The sequence below is a fragment of the Doryrhamphus excisus genome, linkage group LG19 (genome assembly GCF_037039965.1).
Source record: "Doryrhamphus excisus strain RoL-2023G ecotype Guam linkage group LG19, RoL_Dexc_Guam_v1.1, whole genome shotgun sequence".
NCBI lineage: Eukaryota > Metazoa > Chordata > Actinopteri > Syngnathiformes > Syngnathidae > Doryrhamphus > Doryrhamphus excisus.
Genome location: NC_136375.1, coordinates 6,064,763 through 6,084,352, shown reverse-complemented (window position 1 = coordinate 6,084,352; position 19,590 = coordinate 6,064,763). Strand labels below are relative to the sequence as shown.

The following is a 19,590-nucleotide window of genomic DNA, read 5'->3' as shown; positions in this document are numbered from 1 at the left end:
TTTTTTGGGGGGGGGGACAACTAATTTCTGGAGTTTTGTGGGGGGGGAGGCAACAAATTTCTGGGGGTTTTAGTGGGGGTGACAATACATTACTGGGGTTTTTGTGGGGGGGGGCAACTCATTTCTGGATTTCTGTGTTTTTGTGAGTGGGGCGGGCAAGTCATTTTGGGGGGGGGGGGGGCTCATCTCTGAGGTTCAAGTCATTTTGTTTTGTTTTTTAGTGTGTGTGTGTGCGGGGGGGGGGGGGTCTTTTCTGTGTTTTTCTGGGTCCAGCCATACCCAGCCCAAGTGTATTTACAGTTTTTTTGATATTCTCAGAAGTCTACACACAAATCAAAAAATCACTCACACATTTCTGAAAACCCCTCAATTCTCCTGCAAAAATGAAACTTTACATCCAAAACAGTCTTCATTCTTCTTAATATGGTGTTTTGTCTCCAAATGACGCACACAAACCACGAAATGAACAAACATTTATATGAACCAGTTAAACACTGATGTGATTCATCATGACTCAGGCCTTTTTGTGTTCAGTGTGACACTTCTTGCAAAATATTTTAGATTTTTTTTTTTTTTTGGGGGGGGGGGGTCTATTTTTTGACTCAGAACACAAAATTACACAGAAATATATATTTTTTATTTTTCACAGAAAAACAATGTACAAAGTGTTCCACATACAGTGGTCTGTATCTAAATGTATACAGCTTCAGTTCAAGAAATAATAATAATCATTAAAAAAAAATCAATCAATAACAAAGCAAAAGACTACTGCATCACATCTTCTGTTTGGGTCAGGCCACAGCACCTCATCTACATCACATGCAAGGTTTTCTCTGGCCAAGCAGCGGGGGAAATATCGCCTAGCATGGCGAATCCAAGCATGGAATGCATCCAATGGAATGTCTCCACATGCATCTTCCATAGCTTGGATTGTGTGTTTGTGGATTTCTGACCCTTTGCTCAGCCTCCTTCATTGTTAGAACATGGTTTACCACATGGGCAACCAAAGTGGTCCTGATCTCATCACAGATTATGGCCCTCATCATGGCCCTCTCATTCTCACACCTCTGGCTCCCCCTCTGATTTCAATGTTGGCATCCATTGTTCCAAAACAGAGAAACTCACCTGTTGCCGTTTTATGCTAAAGCTGTAATTGCTAGTTGTAAAAATGAGTGACAGGTGTTTACCCATGTGATGAGTCAGTGTGAATAATAGGAATATTAATTTGACTGAATTTTGAGTGGCATTGTATTCTTTGTGAAAACAAGAAGTTTACTTCATGAAAATTGTGCTAAAACTCAAAACACAAAATTGTGTGTAGTGTTTTGAAAAAAATTGTGTTGTAGATCTGCAGTCTTGAGTGTAAAGCAGGAATCGTGCTAACAGTTTATCAGACTTGGTTCATGGAGTTGGTGCATTGGTTATATGTTGTGGTCATTGTGTCTCGGGCATCACAAATTGTGGGTAAACAATCGAGAAAAACTGTAAATAGCCCTCTCAAACATCTTTACAAGCTAGCAACAATCCCCGACACCCCCCCCCCCCCCCTTGATCGGACCCCCAAGCGGGCACCACCCATAATACTTTGGTTCTTGAGGTGAGCGGTGTTGAAAGTGTAGGAGGCATGGTGGAGGCGACAGAACACTTCAGGGAAGCCGCAGCAGCTTGAAAAAAATAAGGAAAAATTTGTTTTAAAAATTTTGTTTTATACTTTCACATTTCCTCAGTTAACTTGTTAGTGTTACGTCAGGGTGTCCGCAGGTTCCAACCAGTGGGGGCCACATAGTTTAGACTGACGTTTAGAAAAGCAACACGTAGACATGCTAACAACTTTAACAAAATTATATTTTTAGAATGTAGCGCAGGTTGGTAAGAAACAGGCCCCCCGGCTGCACTTTGAACACCCTGGTTTAAAGGCAAGATAGATTCCTCCAGTGTATAAAGTATATTACTAGTATAGAGTATTACTACTGACTTACTTGTTGTTCAATCTGTGAGTGACGGGCCGTACACTTGACAGCCCCCCAGTGTCTTCTGCTTCTGGAGGCGAGGTCTGAGTAACATTTCCAGAAGGCATCCATGTAACCTGCAGACAATCCAAGTCCTTTTCTTACAAAGAGAAATGGCTTGTGGTATTCCCCAGGGTTCCGTTCTAAGCCCATTGGTTTTTTTTTCTCAAGTTGTAATTATCCTTAATGTCACAAAAGACATGTTACATTTTTATTCACTTCTACTGCAATATCTCATTAGAAATACTTCACCCAGAACCCGCCCCCCGTCCCCCTTCCAACCACTTACCTTGATTAGATGTCCTTACTTCCTCTTCTTCTTTGTCCGTTTGCCTGTTTTCTTTCCCGCAAAGGCATGCTGGAGATGAAGAATCAGTTATATATTATTATTATTATTATATACTGTACACTGTAAAAGTACACAGTACAGTACAGTAGAGTACAGTAGAGTAAAGTCTTCCATTTTCATTGATGTGAAATCTTATGTTGAACAATAACAGTTTGATTTTCCAAAAGACTTTTTTTCCAATTAGTCATTCAAATAAAAAGCAAAGTCATGTCTTATGACTAAGTCACTAATCGCTAACTCTTCAGTGACCTCAAGGCTACAGTGACATAATACTTGCTCATCTAGCAATGTCATACTCTATAAATAGATGGATTAGTCGATAATAATAGATTGGAATAGGACTGTAATTGAGTGTTGGAATTCTAGCTGACGTTTTTCTTTACTTCTACCTACAGAAAGTTTAAAGCATATACTCAATGGAAGCAGGTAATATTCTCCCAAATATGAAATTCATTCATTATCTACCAATAGTGCATTTTTCAACAATGGTCTGGGGTGCATGAGAAAGTGGAAAGGAAAATGTAGCAAATTTTCCCTTTTATTTGATATTGTGTACATGTATGTATTGGATGCATGTATGATTTATGTGATTACCATCTCATTTGTATTTGTATTGTATTTGTATAAGTATTTTCTACAGCGGTCACACAAACAAAATGTTGTAAAAGCAAAACGCTGAGTCGGCATTAACGGGAGTACCACACACACGGCCCGCCCTCGACTGCCACCCAAAACACAATGCACCGGACCCTGATGCTTGCCCCCGCAGATGGTGGGTCTACAAGGGGGAGATCCCGTGTGGCTTCTTCGGGGTGAAGGCCCAACCACCAGGCAACTACCAGGGTCATATACGTAGCCCCAGACTACCGGGGTCACATGCGTAGCCCCAGACTACCGGGGTCACATGCGTAGCCCCAGACTACCGGGGTCACATACGTAGCCCCAGACTACCGGGGTCACATACGTAGCCCCAGACTACCGGGGTCACATGCGTAGCCCCAGACTACCGGGGTCACATGCGTAGCCCCAGACTACCGGGGTCACATACGTAGTCCCAGACTAAGTATTTGAATGACTACTGGAATAGAAAGGAATCATGAACGCTATACTGTACATTCTGTCAATGGAGTCTGACCTTGCTTGCGTGGATATGTTCGGAGAAGCACTGCAACGAGGACGATGGCTGCGCTGGCGATGCCCGTGCCCAGGAGCGCACGGACCAGGATGACCCACTTGGAAATGCGTAACGGCACATCATCTACAACAAAGAAGTGGAAACACAGGCAGCAGCGTGAGCCACGGTGAGGCCTTGTTCAGGAGGTAGAGCGGGTGCTTTAGTAACCGGAGGGTTGGCTCCTCTTCGCTCTTCACTTGCCCCCAAGGATGCCGAGGACCCCAATCCGGCTGCCCCCGGCTCCTCGAGAGGACGGCTTGAAGGAAGAGACCAAGTTCATGTGATAAAATTCACATGTCCTTCCGTGTAAAAGTCCCGAGGCTCACCTGGAAGGACAAAAGTAGCCGAGTATCCTCCGTGGTGGAAGCTGCACGTGTAGTTGTTCTCCTCCAGCGATGCCACGCGGATCTGACTGGTGATTTGAAAGAAGTGGTCCGCCCACGGCCGCACGGTGGTGCTTGCCGTCAGATTTAGCTGGCGAGCGTCCACCCAACTGACGACCGTCTCTGGGTATCCCTCAGACTGGCAGGTGAGCAGCACCTCCTCCCCTTCGGGCGATTTGAGAATGCGTTTGGTCCCCGTCTTGTAGGGCGCTGCCACAGGGAGATGAGGCGTGGTCATTTCACTCGTCAAGGAGAGTAGTCTGTGTACAGCTTGTATAGAATTACTATCCACTCCTAATGTAGCCGTCAGCACCATGGAGTGGTCATTGTTTAGCATGGTGGTGGGGCTGCATGAGTGCTGCCGGCACTATAGGAAGCTGTGGTTCATCTGCTAAGCATGTCAAGTGGGTGACAGTGTATGTAGCCTATACATTAATTACATAAATAGGAGAGGATGCCATCTTAAATCTTATTGGCCAACAGCATATTCAAAAGATATTACAACAGCAGCCAAAATGATAAAATATTTAAAAAAAAATGGAGAAGGAGGATGAGAAGGATAGCTTTGATAGCATCAAAGGTTCCCCTATTTAGCAAAGCCGAGCATGAATGCAGGTGGATCACAAGCGAGATGCCTGGATTAGCCTGCTGCTGTGTTTAATGTAACTGTCAGGAACAGATGACGTGTCCCACGAGTGCATGTCGTTCAGGGTGGCCCCTGATGTGCCCATTTAAAGGCAACGAGAGGCGCCCATTTGATCGGTTAAGATTACACTCTGCTGTGTAATCCTCCCTTTTTTGCCACTTGCGCCGGTGGGAAGAACGGAGGCGCGGGGTGCGCTGCGCTGCGCCACACTGTGCTGCTCGCACCCTGTTGATGTGGCTTAGGCGCGGTGCCGGGCAGATACAAAAATACAGCCCATAATATGAGTAGAAAATGTACAAAAAATATTTAAGAACGAAGTTGAAATATTTGGTAATTTTTTTTAATGCTGTATTTTTTTTTAATAAAGTCAAAATATTCTTCTTTTCATAATCTTAAGAACAAAAGTAAGAAACAAGAAACAAGGGATAGGTGCAGATTGTGGAAGGTCTAGAAAGCTTTATATGCAGGTTATGGTGTGTACCTGCTCTATAGGAGTCCCTAACTCCACAACATACAAAGGGTGGAAAATGAGAATAATAGGTCCCCTATAATAATAATAATAATAATAATAATAATGTGTGCTTCGTTGAGTTTGGTGTGGAGGAAGTGTCAAGGTGGGCGGTACTTACCAATAACTGACAACTTCACGTCTTTATAGTCGGCGCCTTCGCTTGTCCGCACCACACACTGGTACGTCCCCGAGTCGTTGATGCGAAGCCTGGACACCTGAGAAAGTACAAGGGAATCACACCCAGTCCAAATGACTCCAAGCGGGGGGAGGGGGGGACCGGGGTCCCGGTCCTCAAACCAACCTGCAGCCTGGCCCAGCCATCTTTAATGTCCTCCGTGAGAAGCCTGGCCCGACCCCTGAAGTCTGGATGCTGCGTTCCAACTTGCTCCACCCCGTTATCTATACGGTACACTTCCCGTACCGAGGCCCCCGCCATCTGATACCAGGACACCATCACGTCCTGGTGAGGGTGTGCGGGTAGAGGGAAGAAATGGCATCCTATGACGACGTCGCCTCCGAGCTCGGCCGTGTATAACGCCCTCTCCGCCTGGGCGGTGAACAAGATGGCTGCAAAGTGAAAGAAAGACAAGATGTAAGATGTAAAGCCGTGGATGGGGGGAGATGGTGATGGAGTTTTTCCTCAGTGAATACCTTGGACATGTGCTTGGGGTGCGACTTGAACAATGACCAGCAGGAACCAGAGCATGAAGAGACCTGAGGGACAAATAAAGAACAAAGCCTAAAACAGCAGAATATTCCACACTTTTAAAGTCAGGTTTGAACAAGCAGACGGAAAATAGTCGGGGGAAAAAATGACGAGACCAGGCTTGTTTCTTCAATTTCTTCATCAATCAGATTAAATGACGTTACCTTAATTTAGTGGTACATTGATCATAGATTGGTAAATTACATTTAAAATGCCATCACAGATCTATTCCCAGTTTATCAACAAACCAAATTCAGTGTCTTACCTTATGCTTCAGCTTGTATGTCACAGAACAGACGAGCTTAAAAAAAGAATCGTTTATTCTGTTTTTATGTGGCTAGTAGTAGTGTTCTCGTCCAGGCCTGCCTTTTTCTCAGAATAAGCAAGTTTTCCTTTTTTTCTAATCAGGAAAAAAGATCAGAAAGTACACTACTCTTGATCTCTTAGTTGTAATCGTTGATGCAGTGAAGCTGCTTCATTTTAAAGTGGTAAGACACGCCCCCTAGTGACGATGGGGCGTGTCAGTCATGAACGAACGGGTCAAAAGAAGTAGTTCTTTTTTGTGAACGGGTCTATGCACAGGCGAACGACCACTTGACCGAAATGAACAAAATGAACGGATCTTTTTACTGAATGAACCGGAATGATCCCGTTCACTGAAATGAACGGTTTTGCCCATTAACTACTCCTACTGTTAGACTACTGTTATCAAAACATACGTACAATATTGCATATATTATTACATTTTATATTTTAAATCTCAGTCTCATATTTGTTTTCATTTTATTTCATTTTTAAAATTAATTTGTTCTTCTCTCTCTTTGGGCTTTTCCCTTCAGGGGTCACCACAGCAAACCAATCTCCTCCATCCAACCCTGTCTTCTACCCTCATGTCCTCCTTCACTACATCTTTCTTCTTGTAAATGTTATTCTTTAAATAAGGACTTACTTAAAAAATACAACTGCTTTGTTTCTAAGAGCACAAAGGAAAACTTACTTTGTTTTGTTTCCATGCCAATGCAGTATCTAACTATTGACAGTCCTCAGACGTCCCCTGGTGGTGGCTAATGCGGCGGTTGACCAGTTTTTCATCCCCAAACGAAGCTGGAACACTCAATCCTGTTCCAGCAGCAAAGCTGTTCACTGTTCACTCCCAACAGAGCTGGAACAAAATGTCCCTCTTGTCACGTTAGACCGTCCAATATTCTTGTTTTTTCACTCGAAAATCTGCCGTTGCCTTGTCTTGCCCTTATTTTCTTCCTCTCCCGCCACTAGTGTTAGTCTTCCCGCCCCCCAGCCAATCGCTGGACAGGAAAGAATACACGACACGTAAACTACCAATCATAATAGCAGAACACAGACAGCACTGTAGATTGTGATCAATGATCAATTGCAGTGCAAACAAACACAAACAAAAACGCACTGTGTATATTAGCTACAGAACACAAAACATGTTATAGTTTATGAACAGACTTTCAGACATTTTCACAAAGATATTGTTGTAAGTAATAATATAAACACATTTAGAACCGCATCATAATTAAACTACACGTGGCTACAAGTAAATAACGACAACCAAGGTTCCGCTGTACTACTACTAATCAGCCACCATCACACATAAAGTTACTGTTGCCAGGTAACAGTCACCTTTATTTGTCCATGACCTACGGGGCACACCTTAGTGACGGTAAGGTGTGTTTCAGGAATGTTCTTTGGCATAAATAAACATGAAAACATGTCATGTAATGACCAACAGACGGCGCCCTTTCTTACATGCTTCATACCACTGCCCTCGATATAAAATATACACATTTGGTTTGTTCTGATGGTGTCGTATTTTTTAAATGTTTTTAATCATTTACGAGCCTGACTTTAGATTTGTTTACCGCTTTCCGTAAGGAAGCAAGAAGGTGAGTTTAATGCCTTTATTCTGAAGGATTACAGCGGAAGTGGAGAAGTCACAAACGGAAATGGAAAGTGCCGAACACGGAAAATGACGTTTTGAGTTGTGACCTATTGGAATTTGTGACAACCGTGTTCTATAGTGCCACTAGCCGTCTATTTCAACACCTCTGGAAATAATTCAGGTATGTGTGTTTGCACAGTTATTGGTCTAAATCGCAGGCGAAACACTGTTAGCTTCTGTGAGCAATTATGTATAGTAATCGACTGTCTTCGAAAGTAAAGCTAACTAATGTCACACCAATGTCATTTGAACTTTCGAATTTAAGCCCCAAAAAGTTTAGTCACTGTTTTTTTTTTCGTGAAAATGGCCATGTTGAGAATGGAGTACGCTAAGAAGCTAATTGTACAGTAACCAGGTGTGTACTTGTACTATTACCAGGTGACCAACCATCAACTACCACCACCAACATCATCATGGGCTTTCTGCTGTCGAAATCCATGGATGCCAACTTGAAGAAGCAGCAAGAGTTCATGCTTCACAACACCAGGCTGCAGGTGAGTGTGTACAAATTTGAATCATGAATGTTGAATCTTGAGCATGCCCTAATCGAGAGCTACCTGTGCACCATATAGTTCAACTGGTTTTTACCCAGTAAGGAGGTTTGGGATCATATCTCGTGCTCAATAGCAACAGAAAAAGTGCTACTAACAAATGTAATTGCATCTCTATCCTGGCTACTCAGTACAATATGGCTAGGTGACATGACAATAATGTGTAATTGTCACTGAGAATGACAAAAGGAGAGAGACTGCCTTCTACCACCCAGCAAACCCCGCCCCGCGCAGCCAGGTCAAGCCCCCACCGCCAGAGATCCTCCGACCCCGTGGGTGTGGGCAAAGCCAGGGCCGACTCCCCAAGACCCGCCCCCGAAGCAACTCCCCGAAGAGACCAGCAAGAGGCCATGGAGGAGCAATCCCAACCAGCAACAGGGCGCCAGCAGGCCGGAGGAGAGCCGCACCCCCGGGACCAGCGGGAGACCATACCCCACTAGGGCAGAAGGGCATCGAAGGCCACTCACCCGTGGGCACAGGGGTGCCCCCGCCGGCCGGAAGGGAGCCCGTCCACGGCCGGAGGCAACGCCTCCCGCCCCCCACACACCCCCAGGAAGCAGAACCAGGCCCGCCCCAGGCAACCCCAGGCCTGACCACCGACATAGGACCGCCCCGGCCAGGACAGAAGAGGCCCGGGCACACTGCCCCATGGAGGACCGGGCGGTAGAGATGGAACGCCCTACGCCAGACCCCCGCAGACGCAGAGCCCCCCCCCTCGTATATCTATATGGCCATATACCCACATACACACCCACACACACATATACATATATATATATATATATATATATACGTATATATATATATATATATATATATATATATATATATATATATATATATATATAATTATAATAAAACTAATCATCATTATTTATCTAAGTATTTAAAACAATAAATACATAAAATAAACTCAAACACATGCACACCCCATCCACTCAATACACACACATGCAAGCACATGCTGTGGACATCCCCGGGTGGGGCGTCCGGGGCATCACAGGGCGGGGGACCCAGGGGTCCCAGACCCACAACCAGGCCCCGAGCCCAGGGAGGTACGGACCGCCAAGGCATAGCACCCCCAGACTCCCCTCGACCACGGCATCAGGGCTACGGCAGTGTGGCAGACAAAGGAGCGGGTGAGGGGAGGAGGCCCGCATATGAGCAAGCGGAGGGGGCGAGCAGGCGAGTGGTGAGGCGCTCCACTGGGCCGGCCGACACACGCCGGGCAGCTCACCCCCGTGAGAGAGAGCCATAGCTCCAAGTCACAGGGAGGCCAAGCACCAGAGCCGAGGAGTTAAGACCAGCGCAAGGCCACCGACGGACCCCACCATCCACCGGGAGGGCCAGCCCCCCCCAGCCCCCAGAACCAGCAGCGCTCCACCCACGTACCGGAGAACCATCCCCGACGAGCCCTAAGGCAAGAGGACAGCGATGCGGCAGAGCATAGGACCAGTGGCAGCAGACACCCAAACGCCCGGAAGAGCACCGCCCCCCCAGCAGGCCCCACCCCGAGGAGCATGCTCCCCATCCCCACACACCACTCAGGCCCCCGTCCCCATGAGCAGGATCAGGCCCCCTCCCAACACACAGCCCGGTCCCCGCAGCAGCCACCACAGCGCAACAACCCCAAGCCACCACCGTAGACTTCCGGCTACCAGCAGCGCGGACCCCACCGCCTGGAGGCCGGAGCTGCCTTTCATTGAGGATTAACATGAATTTATGACAGGAGATGGGAAAGACCTGGGTTCGAATCTCGGCTTGGTATTTGCAATTGGGAGTTTGTGTGAATGGTTGTTTGTCTCTATGTGCCCTGTGATTGGCTGGCCACCAGTCCAGGGTGTACTCCACCTCTCGCCCGAAGACAGCTGGGATAGGCTCCAGCATACCCGCGACCTTGATGAGGATAAGCGGCATACAAAATGGATGGTTGGATGAATTTATGTACATGTACTTCAACACTGGCTCCCTCGCTTGAGTTAGCATCACGGTCCCAAGGCTGCACGAGTGCTGCCTGCGTTGGGCAGATGCGGTTTGATGAGTTTTAACACTGTGTAATGTGACATTGTCGAGGCATCGGACATAGTCTGGGGCTGCACAAGTGCTGCTGGCACTGTGGGGTGCTGTGGTTGCATTGAGGATAAGCATGAATTCCAACATGTACAGTGCTTTAACATTGGCTTCTTTGGCGGTAGGACAGGACGATATCCGCAAATGTTTTTAAAAAAAACACCAATATTTATTTTAAGCATGATATCAAAAACAAGCCTATGGTTCATATGGATATAGACTGGATTTGATGTGGAGGTCTCATGTTTCAAGATGGCGCCGCCAGGTGCCAGCATGTTAAGGCAGCACCTGCTACAGCTCCTGCTACATTTATGTTTTATTTTCTTTTCTTTTCTTTTTTTCTTTATCTATCTATTCTTTATCTATTATTTATTAGTGTTTAATAATGCTTTATTTATTACTTCCATGCTGTTTTTTGTGTCATGCCGACCCCTGATGTTCATCTTGTTACGTTTGGAGTTTGCCGTTTGCCGTTTGCTCCATTGTTTACACTCAGGAACAGATGCTAGCTATGAGCACCCTTTTGCTAGGCGAAGCGATCATAGTTGCCCGCAGCGATACGGAGAAGGGAAGGCTGCATAGCTGGAGTGAACAGCAAAAAAGACAGTATAAAGGTTGCTGGATAAAGACAGTATTAACCATGTTTACCGTCTGTCGTCACATGAAATGGAAGCGCTAACGGCGCTAGGTCGGCTACAGAGACTACCGTTAGTGCAGCTTGATTACACTGAATATATTTAACTTTTTTCTGTATTTATTTAAAGAGGAGATAATATTTTATTTCAACTGCTATTGTTCTATAAGATTGTTTACATTTTGATAAAACTTTGCATGCATATTTGGCTTTGACTCACTGTGTGGAAAAAAATGTGTGGATTATGAATTTTGGAACATATCGCTCAGCCCTGTTTGGTGGAGGTGGTGTCGGGGTTCAGGGCTGCACGAGTGCTGTGGGCAATGTGGGCAATATGCGGTTCATTGAGGATAAACATGAATTCCAACATGTACTTTGACATCCTGAAGATTTGCATAGTGTGGCGGTCTGATATGATAATTTATAGTCATATTATAATATTATTGTCTCTTGAGAAGATGAAAGCAAATGCTTGCTGAAAAGTACGGGTTGTATGAGGGCTTGAAACTGGAACTGATCATTTCTCTTTGTATGATTATTCTCAGTGGAAAAGTCCAAACAAACACTCCACTTTCCACAAACAATACTCCATTTTGCAGATGAACGACTTTCATTTCCTCTACCCCCACTTTTGGGGGATGGGGTGACAATTTCCCGTGATGAATAATGTCTTCAAGCAGCAGGACGGCAGCTGTGGAAGTGTTATATTAGTCATATTAGACATCTTGTCACTTGTGCGCGCCCTCAGCCCAGCTGCCCCAGCTTCTCCAGGAAACGCATCTCATTTGAACGGCATTGTCGTATCCACGAGTACAAACATGTTGCAATGCAAACATCATTTGTCATTTTTTCATTATTTGCATAAAAGGAATATCACCCCAGTAGTCCAAATGAAAGTAATATCTTACACATGAATGAGCTACTATCTCTTGATAAACGTCACCTACAGGGAAGACCCTTTTAATTGTCCATTGTAGAAAAGGCATCATCATGCAAATACACTACATACAGGTATGTAGTTTTTCCCCTAACTCCGGCTCTTTGTGACATCACAGTGTGTGGACAGTGAGCACAAGATGACTGTGGAGTGTGCATACCAGGAGTGGGGTGCAAATTACAGGTTCACCGATGTGTGGAGTTGCTAATAGCCTTTTTCTACAACACTCAAGTTTTTAAAAATAAACAGAAACCGTGTAATTAACACATTTCCAGTACCGATGTTGTGCCTGCAAGATTGCCCGTACTCACTAAACCGTGGACCCACGTTACCACTCAAGTCTTGTACCAACAAAAATAGAAAGTGGGGTTCGGCGGTAGTCCCGAAGTGCTTGGGAGTCGGACAAATTCAAGGAAATACAGCTGGAATAGGTGCAGATTTTGGAAGATCTAGAAAGCTTTCTGTGCGGGTTATTGTGTATAGCTGCTCTATAGGAGTCCACAACTGAAAATGCCTCCTTAAGAGATGCTTTTTATTTTAGTACAGTAAACCTCGGATATATCGGACTCGGATATATCGGAAATTCGCTCACAACGGACAGATAAAAAAGAACCAATTTTTCTGTAATGCATTTCCAATAAAAAGTCCAATAAAGTTAAATTCTCATTACCTTACGTCTCTTTTCATTGCCCAGTCCAGGTACATTGGAAACATAGTCAAGGAAGTGCCTTTTTATAACGGATAAAATCTGATTTACGCATATACCGGATATAAATCCGATATATGCGTAAAACGGACATTTTCCGGTATACGCATATAACGGATTTCGCTTATATCGGACAAAACCAGTGGGAACAATTGAATCCGATATATCCGAGGTTTACTGTATAACCAACTCCCTACGACGCAATACTAATTTGACTGTCCCTAGTACCAACAACCAGCGGTTAGAGCACCGCCACCATGACACAGCAGTTTGGGCACAGTGAAGGGGAACTGCCACTGTAGCTATGGAGCCGAATATCCAACTTTCAACGTAAACTTAACTTCACCACGGCACACCGTGGACATATCTGCATGGTGGTGTTGTGTTTTTTTTTGCGGGGGGGTCAAGTGGCAACCACCTTTGAGGATCGGCTCGTTCACTTGGCAGGATACAACGTATTGGCAGCCGATCACAAATTTCGCATCACCTTACAAAAAAATGGAAGATGGATATGATATCTGCATGTATTAAAAAAATGAATAAAATGTAAATTGTACTAAATAAAGCAACAAACTGTTAAAGTATTTTTCAGACTATAAGTCGCTTCAGAGTATCACACACAACAGGCCGACTAGGTGTCTTGTATGCTAACATTATTTATCTACACCAGGGGTCTCAAACACGCGGCCCCCTAGTTTGAGGCCCCCGCCTTGATATGAAAGTTTAATGTTAGTGCGGCCCGCGCAAGTTTGATATGGATGCTGTATGGTATCATGTACCCAGAAAAAATTATTACATTTGATTAATGTTCATGTTAAAGGTTAAATAACTGTTAATAGTTATCCTCCCGGGCGGCACGGCAGTCTAGTGGTTAGTGCGCAGACCTCACAGCTAGGAGACCAGGGTTCAATTCCACCCTCGGCCATCTCTGTGTGGAGTTTGCATGTTCTCCCCGTGCACGCGTGGGTTTCCTCCCACATTCCAAAAACTTGCTAGGTTAATTGGTGACTCCAAATTGTCCATAGGTATGAATGTGAGTGTGAATGGTTGTTTGTCTATATGTGCCCTGTGATTGGCTGGCCACCAGTCCAGGGTGTACCCCGCCTCTCGCCCAAAGACAGCTGGGATAGGCTCCAGCACCCCCGCGACCCTCGTGAGGAAAAAGCGGTAGAAAATGAATGAATGAATGAGTTATCCTCCCTATCCGTGTGGAAGTGGTAAGTTTTTGGTTACTTAAGTTTAAAGGAAACAACTTGAAGGCTACCGTTTAGGTCGCTAGCGCTCTAGTTTGCGAGTTAGCATGTGTCTCAAGACCCTGCAGTTGCGCAATATGTTGTAAATAAAAAGAGTATAAATGTGACTATAGTCGTGTTTTGTCATGTCTACAGGGCTCTAATAATGCTTTGTTCATTTTAATCTGAAAAAAATTATTTGTCTACCCACCAATTATATGTGGTTTCTTAAGTTTTTATTATTTGCCATTTTATTATTATTATTATTATTATTATATTTACTACTGATTGATTGATTTTCTTTATTCTTGTTTATTTCTTTTTCATCTTATTTTGTGTAGAAAAATAAAAATTAAGATATTTGAGAACAGTGGAATGTTTTATCAGAGCTTTTCTTGTAGAAAATCGGAAACAAAGCAAAGTTTATTCATTTTTCTGTTTTTAATAAACCTGATGCGGCCCAGTCTCACCCAGACCCTAGGTCCCGTGGCCCCCAGGTAAATTGAGTTTGAGACCCCTGATCTACACAATAGCATAAAGAACATACCTGGAGATCCTGAACAGGCTAACTCAACATAACAAACTAATTAGTAACAAACATTAGTTGCCACTAAGCAAGTTCAGCGAGCTCCCAATTTCATTCCACATCAATGTATCCAAGATTAGAGCGCCCTCTTGCGCCAACCTATGAAAAAAGGTGCGACTTATAGTCTGGAAAATACGGTATTTGGATATGAAACTGTAGGCAAAACTGTGAAAAAGTGTGACTTTTTGTCTGTAAATAATAATGTATAGTAGTAGTAATAATTGTATTTTGGCACTAAACATATGAGTGGTCCTTCCGGAAATGTCGGTGAGTTTTGTCGCTGTGTTTGCCGTCTGCCGTCACTTAGCCGTCACGTTCCCTTGCCTGTAATAAAAGAAATCAACGCCACATGACTACTTGAAAGTCAACAATGATTTGACGTGTGGCCAATCAGTGCAAACAGCATGCATCTTTAAAAAGCCAGAGAAGGCTTGATTGCTGTTCATTTTCTGGAGTGGGGTGTATTGCTTTGAACGCACCATTTGACGTGTGGCTGCAGGTGAATACACCTCATCCCTTCTAAGTGTTTTCATGGCGTCCCTGGCCGAGTCCTGCGAGCCCACCCACCGTTGCCATCGGAGTGCAATCTGATTCGTGGCGTGAAAAGCGGTTTTATTACACCCCTTTTTAATAGCTGGGGGGGCGAAGGCAGAATCACCGTCCATTGTTGTTCAGGTCATTTTTAGCTCACTTTTGCGTCATGTTTGTTCAACATTCAGTTTTCCCCACAGGACTGCAATCTGTTTGTGGTGTGGTGCATCATCATCATCCTCTAGTTATGATGCATGTACATTTCTATGGACAATGTGTGGAAGTGTCCAATCAGACGAGGGATGCTCCGATCCACAGTATTTCACTTTCCGATCCAGTCCCGATACCTGAACTGGGATATCTCTAGATATCTGCTGTAAAATGCAAGCACACCAAAAGAATACCAGCAAACTTTTGCTGATATTCTACCAGCTATGTTTGTTGATATTCTACTAGCTATATTGGCTAATATTCTTCTAGCTACTGTACGCATGTTTGGTGTGGTTGCATATTTACAGCAGATGTTTGCCTCGCTGTGAATACTTTGGCAACAATGAAATACACACTATCGAAAATTTGGTAATCGAGTATTCTATGGAAATTTTTGTCAATTAATCGAGTAATCGGATAAAACATATTTTTGCTTCTTTAAAGAGAAATAATAAATTCACAAGAAAAAATGAAACATATGACTAAGTAATGAAGGCGCAATTGGTTGAATTATTTAGATAATGGAGTGTTTATTTCTTAAATGGACATAGTACATAGTGTAAGTGCTGGTTATGTATATATACTATGTATATTATATATACTATATGGCTTAAATGGACATAGTACATAGTGTAAGTGCTGGTTATGTGTATATATATATACTATATGTACTATATGTCTTAAATGGGCATAGTACATAGTGTAAGTGCTGGTTATGTATATATACTATATATATTATATATACTATATGTCTTAAATTGACATAGTACATAGTGTAAGTGCTGGTTATGTATATATACTATATATTCTATATGTCTTAAATGGACATAGTACATAGTGTAAGTGCTGGTTATGTATATATATTATATATACTATATGTCTTAAATGGACATAGTACATAGTGTAAGTGCTGGTTATGTATATATATTATATATACTATATGTCTTAAATGGACATAGTGTAAGTGCTGTTATGTATATATAATATATATACTATATGTCTTAAATGGACATAGTACATAGTGTAAGTGCTGTTATGTATATATATTATATATACTATATGTCTTAAATGGACATAGTACATAGTGTAAGTGCTGGTTATGTATATATAATATATATACTATATGTCTTAAATGGACATAGTACATAGCGTAAGTGCTAGTTATGTGTATATTAGGGTGCATCAAAAAACACAATTATTTAATTTTGATATGGCTGGGTATTAAAAGTGTTCAAATATATGTAGAAACAACACATACAAAATATTTTTCCAATACATGATTATTTAGGGGTGCCACCATAAATCTGTTTTTGTGGAATAAAGTGGTGAACAGTGCTCAATGGTCGCCATGAATTGTTATTTAAATATGTTACTATTGCCCCTTGTGTTTACAATAAAATACAAATAAAATAAAAAAACTAAGTGTTTAAACGTTATATGTATGTCAAATATCCATCACTGCTACATAAAATTCAGGGTAAGGCCATGTGAACATGTCCCATTTACTGCCATGTATTTTGTCAATAGGACAAATCAATGGAGAATCTTGAAAGTTGAATTCGGAGAAATACCCAGTCTGCCCAAAGAGAAAACAAATATATTTACTTTAATAACCCTATAAAAATTATGTTGTATAGAAGTACTCAACATTTCCAGGTCAACTTTTTGGCAATTAGACTAGAAATTGCACATTTTCCGAAATTTTACAAAAGTTTATTGTGTGAGGTGGCACCCCTAAATCTAAATGGATTTCCTCAAAACTTTGCAGAAGACATTTTTATGTTCATTAGAAAAAATATGAAATGCCAGCCAAATTGATATTATGAAATTAAAATTTCCCATTCAAATTTGATGCACCCTAGCGTATAGTATATATTATATATACTATATGTCTTAAATGGACATAGTACATAGTGTAAGTGCTGGTTATGTGTATATACTATATGTCTTAAATGGACATAGTGTAAGTGCTGGTTATGTATATATACTATATGTCATAAATGGACATAGTACATAGTGTAAGTGCTGGTTGTGTATATACATATACTATATGTCTTAAATGGACATAGTACATAGTGTAAGTGCTGGTTATGTGTATATATACTATATATATTATATATACTATATGTCTTAAATGGACATAGTACATAGTGTAAGTGGTGGTTATGTTTTGAGTGTTGCTCATGGGTAGGAATACTTGTGCAACCCACTGTATAAGCCTTATACAGTATTATATGGCCTTATACTATAAGGCACTCTGCTGTTGGAGTTGACTGGAGTGTTTTGTGTATTTGTGTAGATGGAGCGTCAGATGGAGATGCAGAACCAGATGCGGGAGCGACAGATGGCCATGCAGGTGGCCGGGTCCAGAGAGTTCCTCAAATACTTTGGAACATTCTTCGTAGTGGCCTCCACAGGACTGGCCCTCGGGTGAGGTTTTCATGCTTCTGTGCAGAGACCTTTAGCAAAGAATCACCTTGTATGTCCCAGTAACTGCAGTCCATGCAGGTGCTGACTCAGCACTTTTGTCAGTCAAACCACGTTGTTGCTGTAGAAATAATCATATATGATCTTTGTCATGCAGGGCCATGAAGACAAAGAAGCCAGCCATGATGGCCCCCATCTTTCCTCTCAGCTTCGTCCTAGCCTACCAGATGGACCAAGCTTACGGGACCCTCATTCATCGAATGAGAGGTACGTGTCTTCCTAAATACTGGAAACTCTGGCGTTCTCATCTAATCCTAATCTGCTCATCCCACAATGTATATCTCCTGAACACTGTTATCACCTATAGTGTTCCCCTACACGGCGCAAGGCTATCAATGTTCCACTCTTGTCCTAGAAAGGATCTTTGACTCGTGTTCCTTAAGAACAGCACTCCTGACATCTAGAAGATCTTTGTCTAGCGTTTTTGCAGTTTGTCCTCAAAAAGGACTAGTGCTTTAGCAGTAGGTATTTAAATACCACAGTGCTTATTTGAAGGATCTTTGCCTCGGGTTTTTGCCGGCGGCCCTCAAAAACAGCAAAGCACACTCCCTTTAGAACAGGGGTCTCAAACTCAATTTACATGGGGGCCACTGGAGCTAGGGTCTGGCCAAAGCTGGGCCGCATCAGGTTTTCCAAAAAAAAAAACCCAACGCATTTATTAAAAAAAATATATATACAAACTTTTTCAGTGCTTTGGTTCTGATTTTCTACAATAAAAGCTCTGATATTTTTTTTTTTTCTGCACAAAATAAGATGAAAAATAAATAAACAAATCAAGAATAAAGAAAATCAATCAATCAGTAATAAATAAATATAATAATAATAATAAAACAGCAAATAATAAAAACTTAAGAAGCCACATATAGTTGGTGATTAGACAAATTCTTTTTTTCAGATTAAAATTACCAAAGCATTATTAGAGCCCTGTAGACATGACAAAACACGACTATAGTCACATTTATACTCTTTTTATTTACAACATATTGCGCAACTGCAGGGTCTTGAGACACATGCTAACTCGCAAACTAGAGAGCTAGCGACCTAAACGGTAGCCTTCAAGTTATTTCCTTTAAACTTAAATAGCCAAAAACTTACCACTTCCACACGGATAGGGAGGATAATTATTAACAGTTATTTAGCCTTTAACATGAACATTAATCAAACGTAATAATTTTTTCTGGGTACATGATACCATACAGCATCCATATCAAACTTGCGCGGGCTGCACTAACATTAAACTTTCATATCAAGGCGGCGGCCTCAAACTAGTAGGCCGCGTGTTTGAGACCCCTGCTTTAGAAAGATCTTTGACAGGTGTTTTTGCAGTAGGTACTTAAAAACAGAGGGCTCTTTTCATAGGAAATATCTTTGAATAATGATTTACATTTTAGCAGTAGCACACCCCATATGTATTAGAAACATACTATGTAACGTGTGTACTCTATACTATGATGATTTGTAGTAGAACATGCTTTGTCTCCATGACACAGCCCTGTGCTCTCCATCGCCCTCTAGGGGAGGCCGAGAGCATCATGGCGTCAGAACACGAGCGCCTGGCCCTTCCTCATGGAACTCCAACCTTCGACAGCGTCGAGAAAGCGCGCCGCGCTAAGAGCAGCTTGGCCTCCATCTTAGACAAGTGATGGATGGAACAGCTAAGTCAGATCTTTTTTTGTGCCAAAATTAAATCCTGATTATTAAGCCAAGAAATGCACCATTAAAATCCTGGAATAGATTAGCCATTCATTCATGAAATGGCGAAATATCCTCTGGAATAATTACATTACAACTGTTTTTGGTCACATTATGAATGATATCATTTGAAATCAGCTATGAAATAAATGTATATAAAAGCTTTTACTATATAAAACATTTCCAATGTCCATGTTGATCATTTAGCTT

General features: G+C 42.6%; 2 protein-coding genes across 5 annotated transcripts; one reads left to right on the top strand and one right to left on the bottom strand.

Moving 5' to 3' along the window:
* Positions 1-597: 597 nt before the first annotated feature.
* On the bottom strand, positions 598-7,075 carry LOC131107630 (programmed cell death 1 ligand 1-like). 4 transcript variants are annotated; one of them, XM_078799182.1, is made up of 9 exons: positions 6,776-7,073; positions 5,724-5,786; positions 5,374-5,639; positions 5,191-5,287; positions 3,859-4,125; positions 3,494-3,616; positions 2,299-2,367; positions 1,980-2,086; positions 598-1,664 (listed from the first exon to the last, which is right to left on the bottom strand). In XM_078799182.1, exons 1-9 carry the CDS (start codon positions 6,789-6,791, stop codon positions 1,647-1,649), a joined length of 1,026 nt encoding a protein of 341 aa, XP_078655308.1. In that variant the 5' UTR covers positions 6,792-7,073; the 3' UTR covers positions 598-1,646. The 4 variants fall into 4 exon arrangements, 2 of the variants coding, with proteins under 2 accessions (XP_078655308.1, XP_078655309.1); XM_078799183.1 differs by lacking the exon at positions 6,776-7,073 and adding an exon at positions 6,044-6,337; XR_013630417.1 differs by lacking the exons at positions 598-1,664; positions 1,980-2,086 and adding an exon at positions 3,701-3,788 and having other exon boundaries at positions 2,345-2,367; positions 6,776-7,075.
* Positions 7,076-7,724: 649 nt separating this feature from the next.
* Positions 7,725-19,571, top strand: plgrkt (plasminogen receptor, C-terminal lysine transmembrane protein). Its single transcript, XM_058056061.2, has 5 exons — positions 7,725-7,865; positions 8,123-8,238; positions 17,501-17,631; positions 17,786-17,895; positions 19,204-19,571. The coding sequence occupies exons 2-5, from the start codon at positions 8,158-8,160 to the stop codon at positions 19,329-19,331; spliced, it is 450 nt and encodes a 149-aa protein (XP_057912044.2). The 5' UTR covers positions 7,725-7,865; positions 8,123-8,157; the 3' UTR covers positions 19,332-19,571.
* Positions 19,572-19,590: the final 19 nt, after the last annotated feature.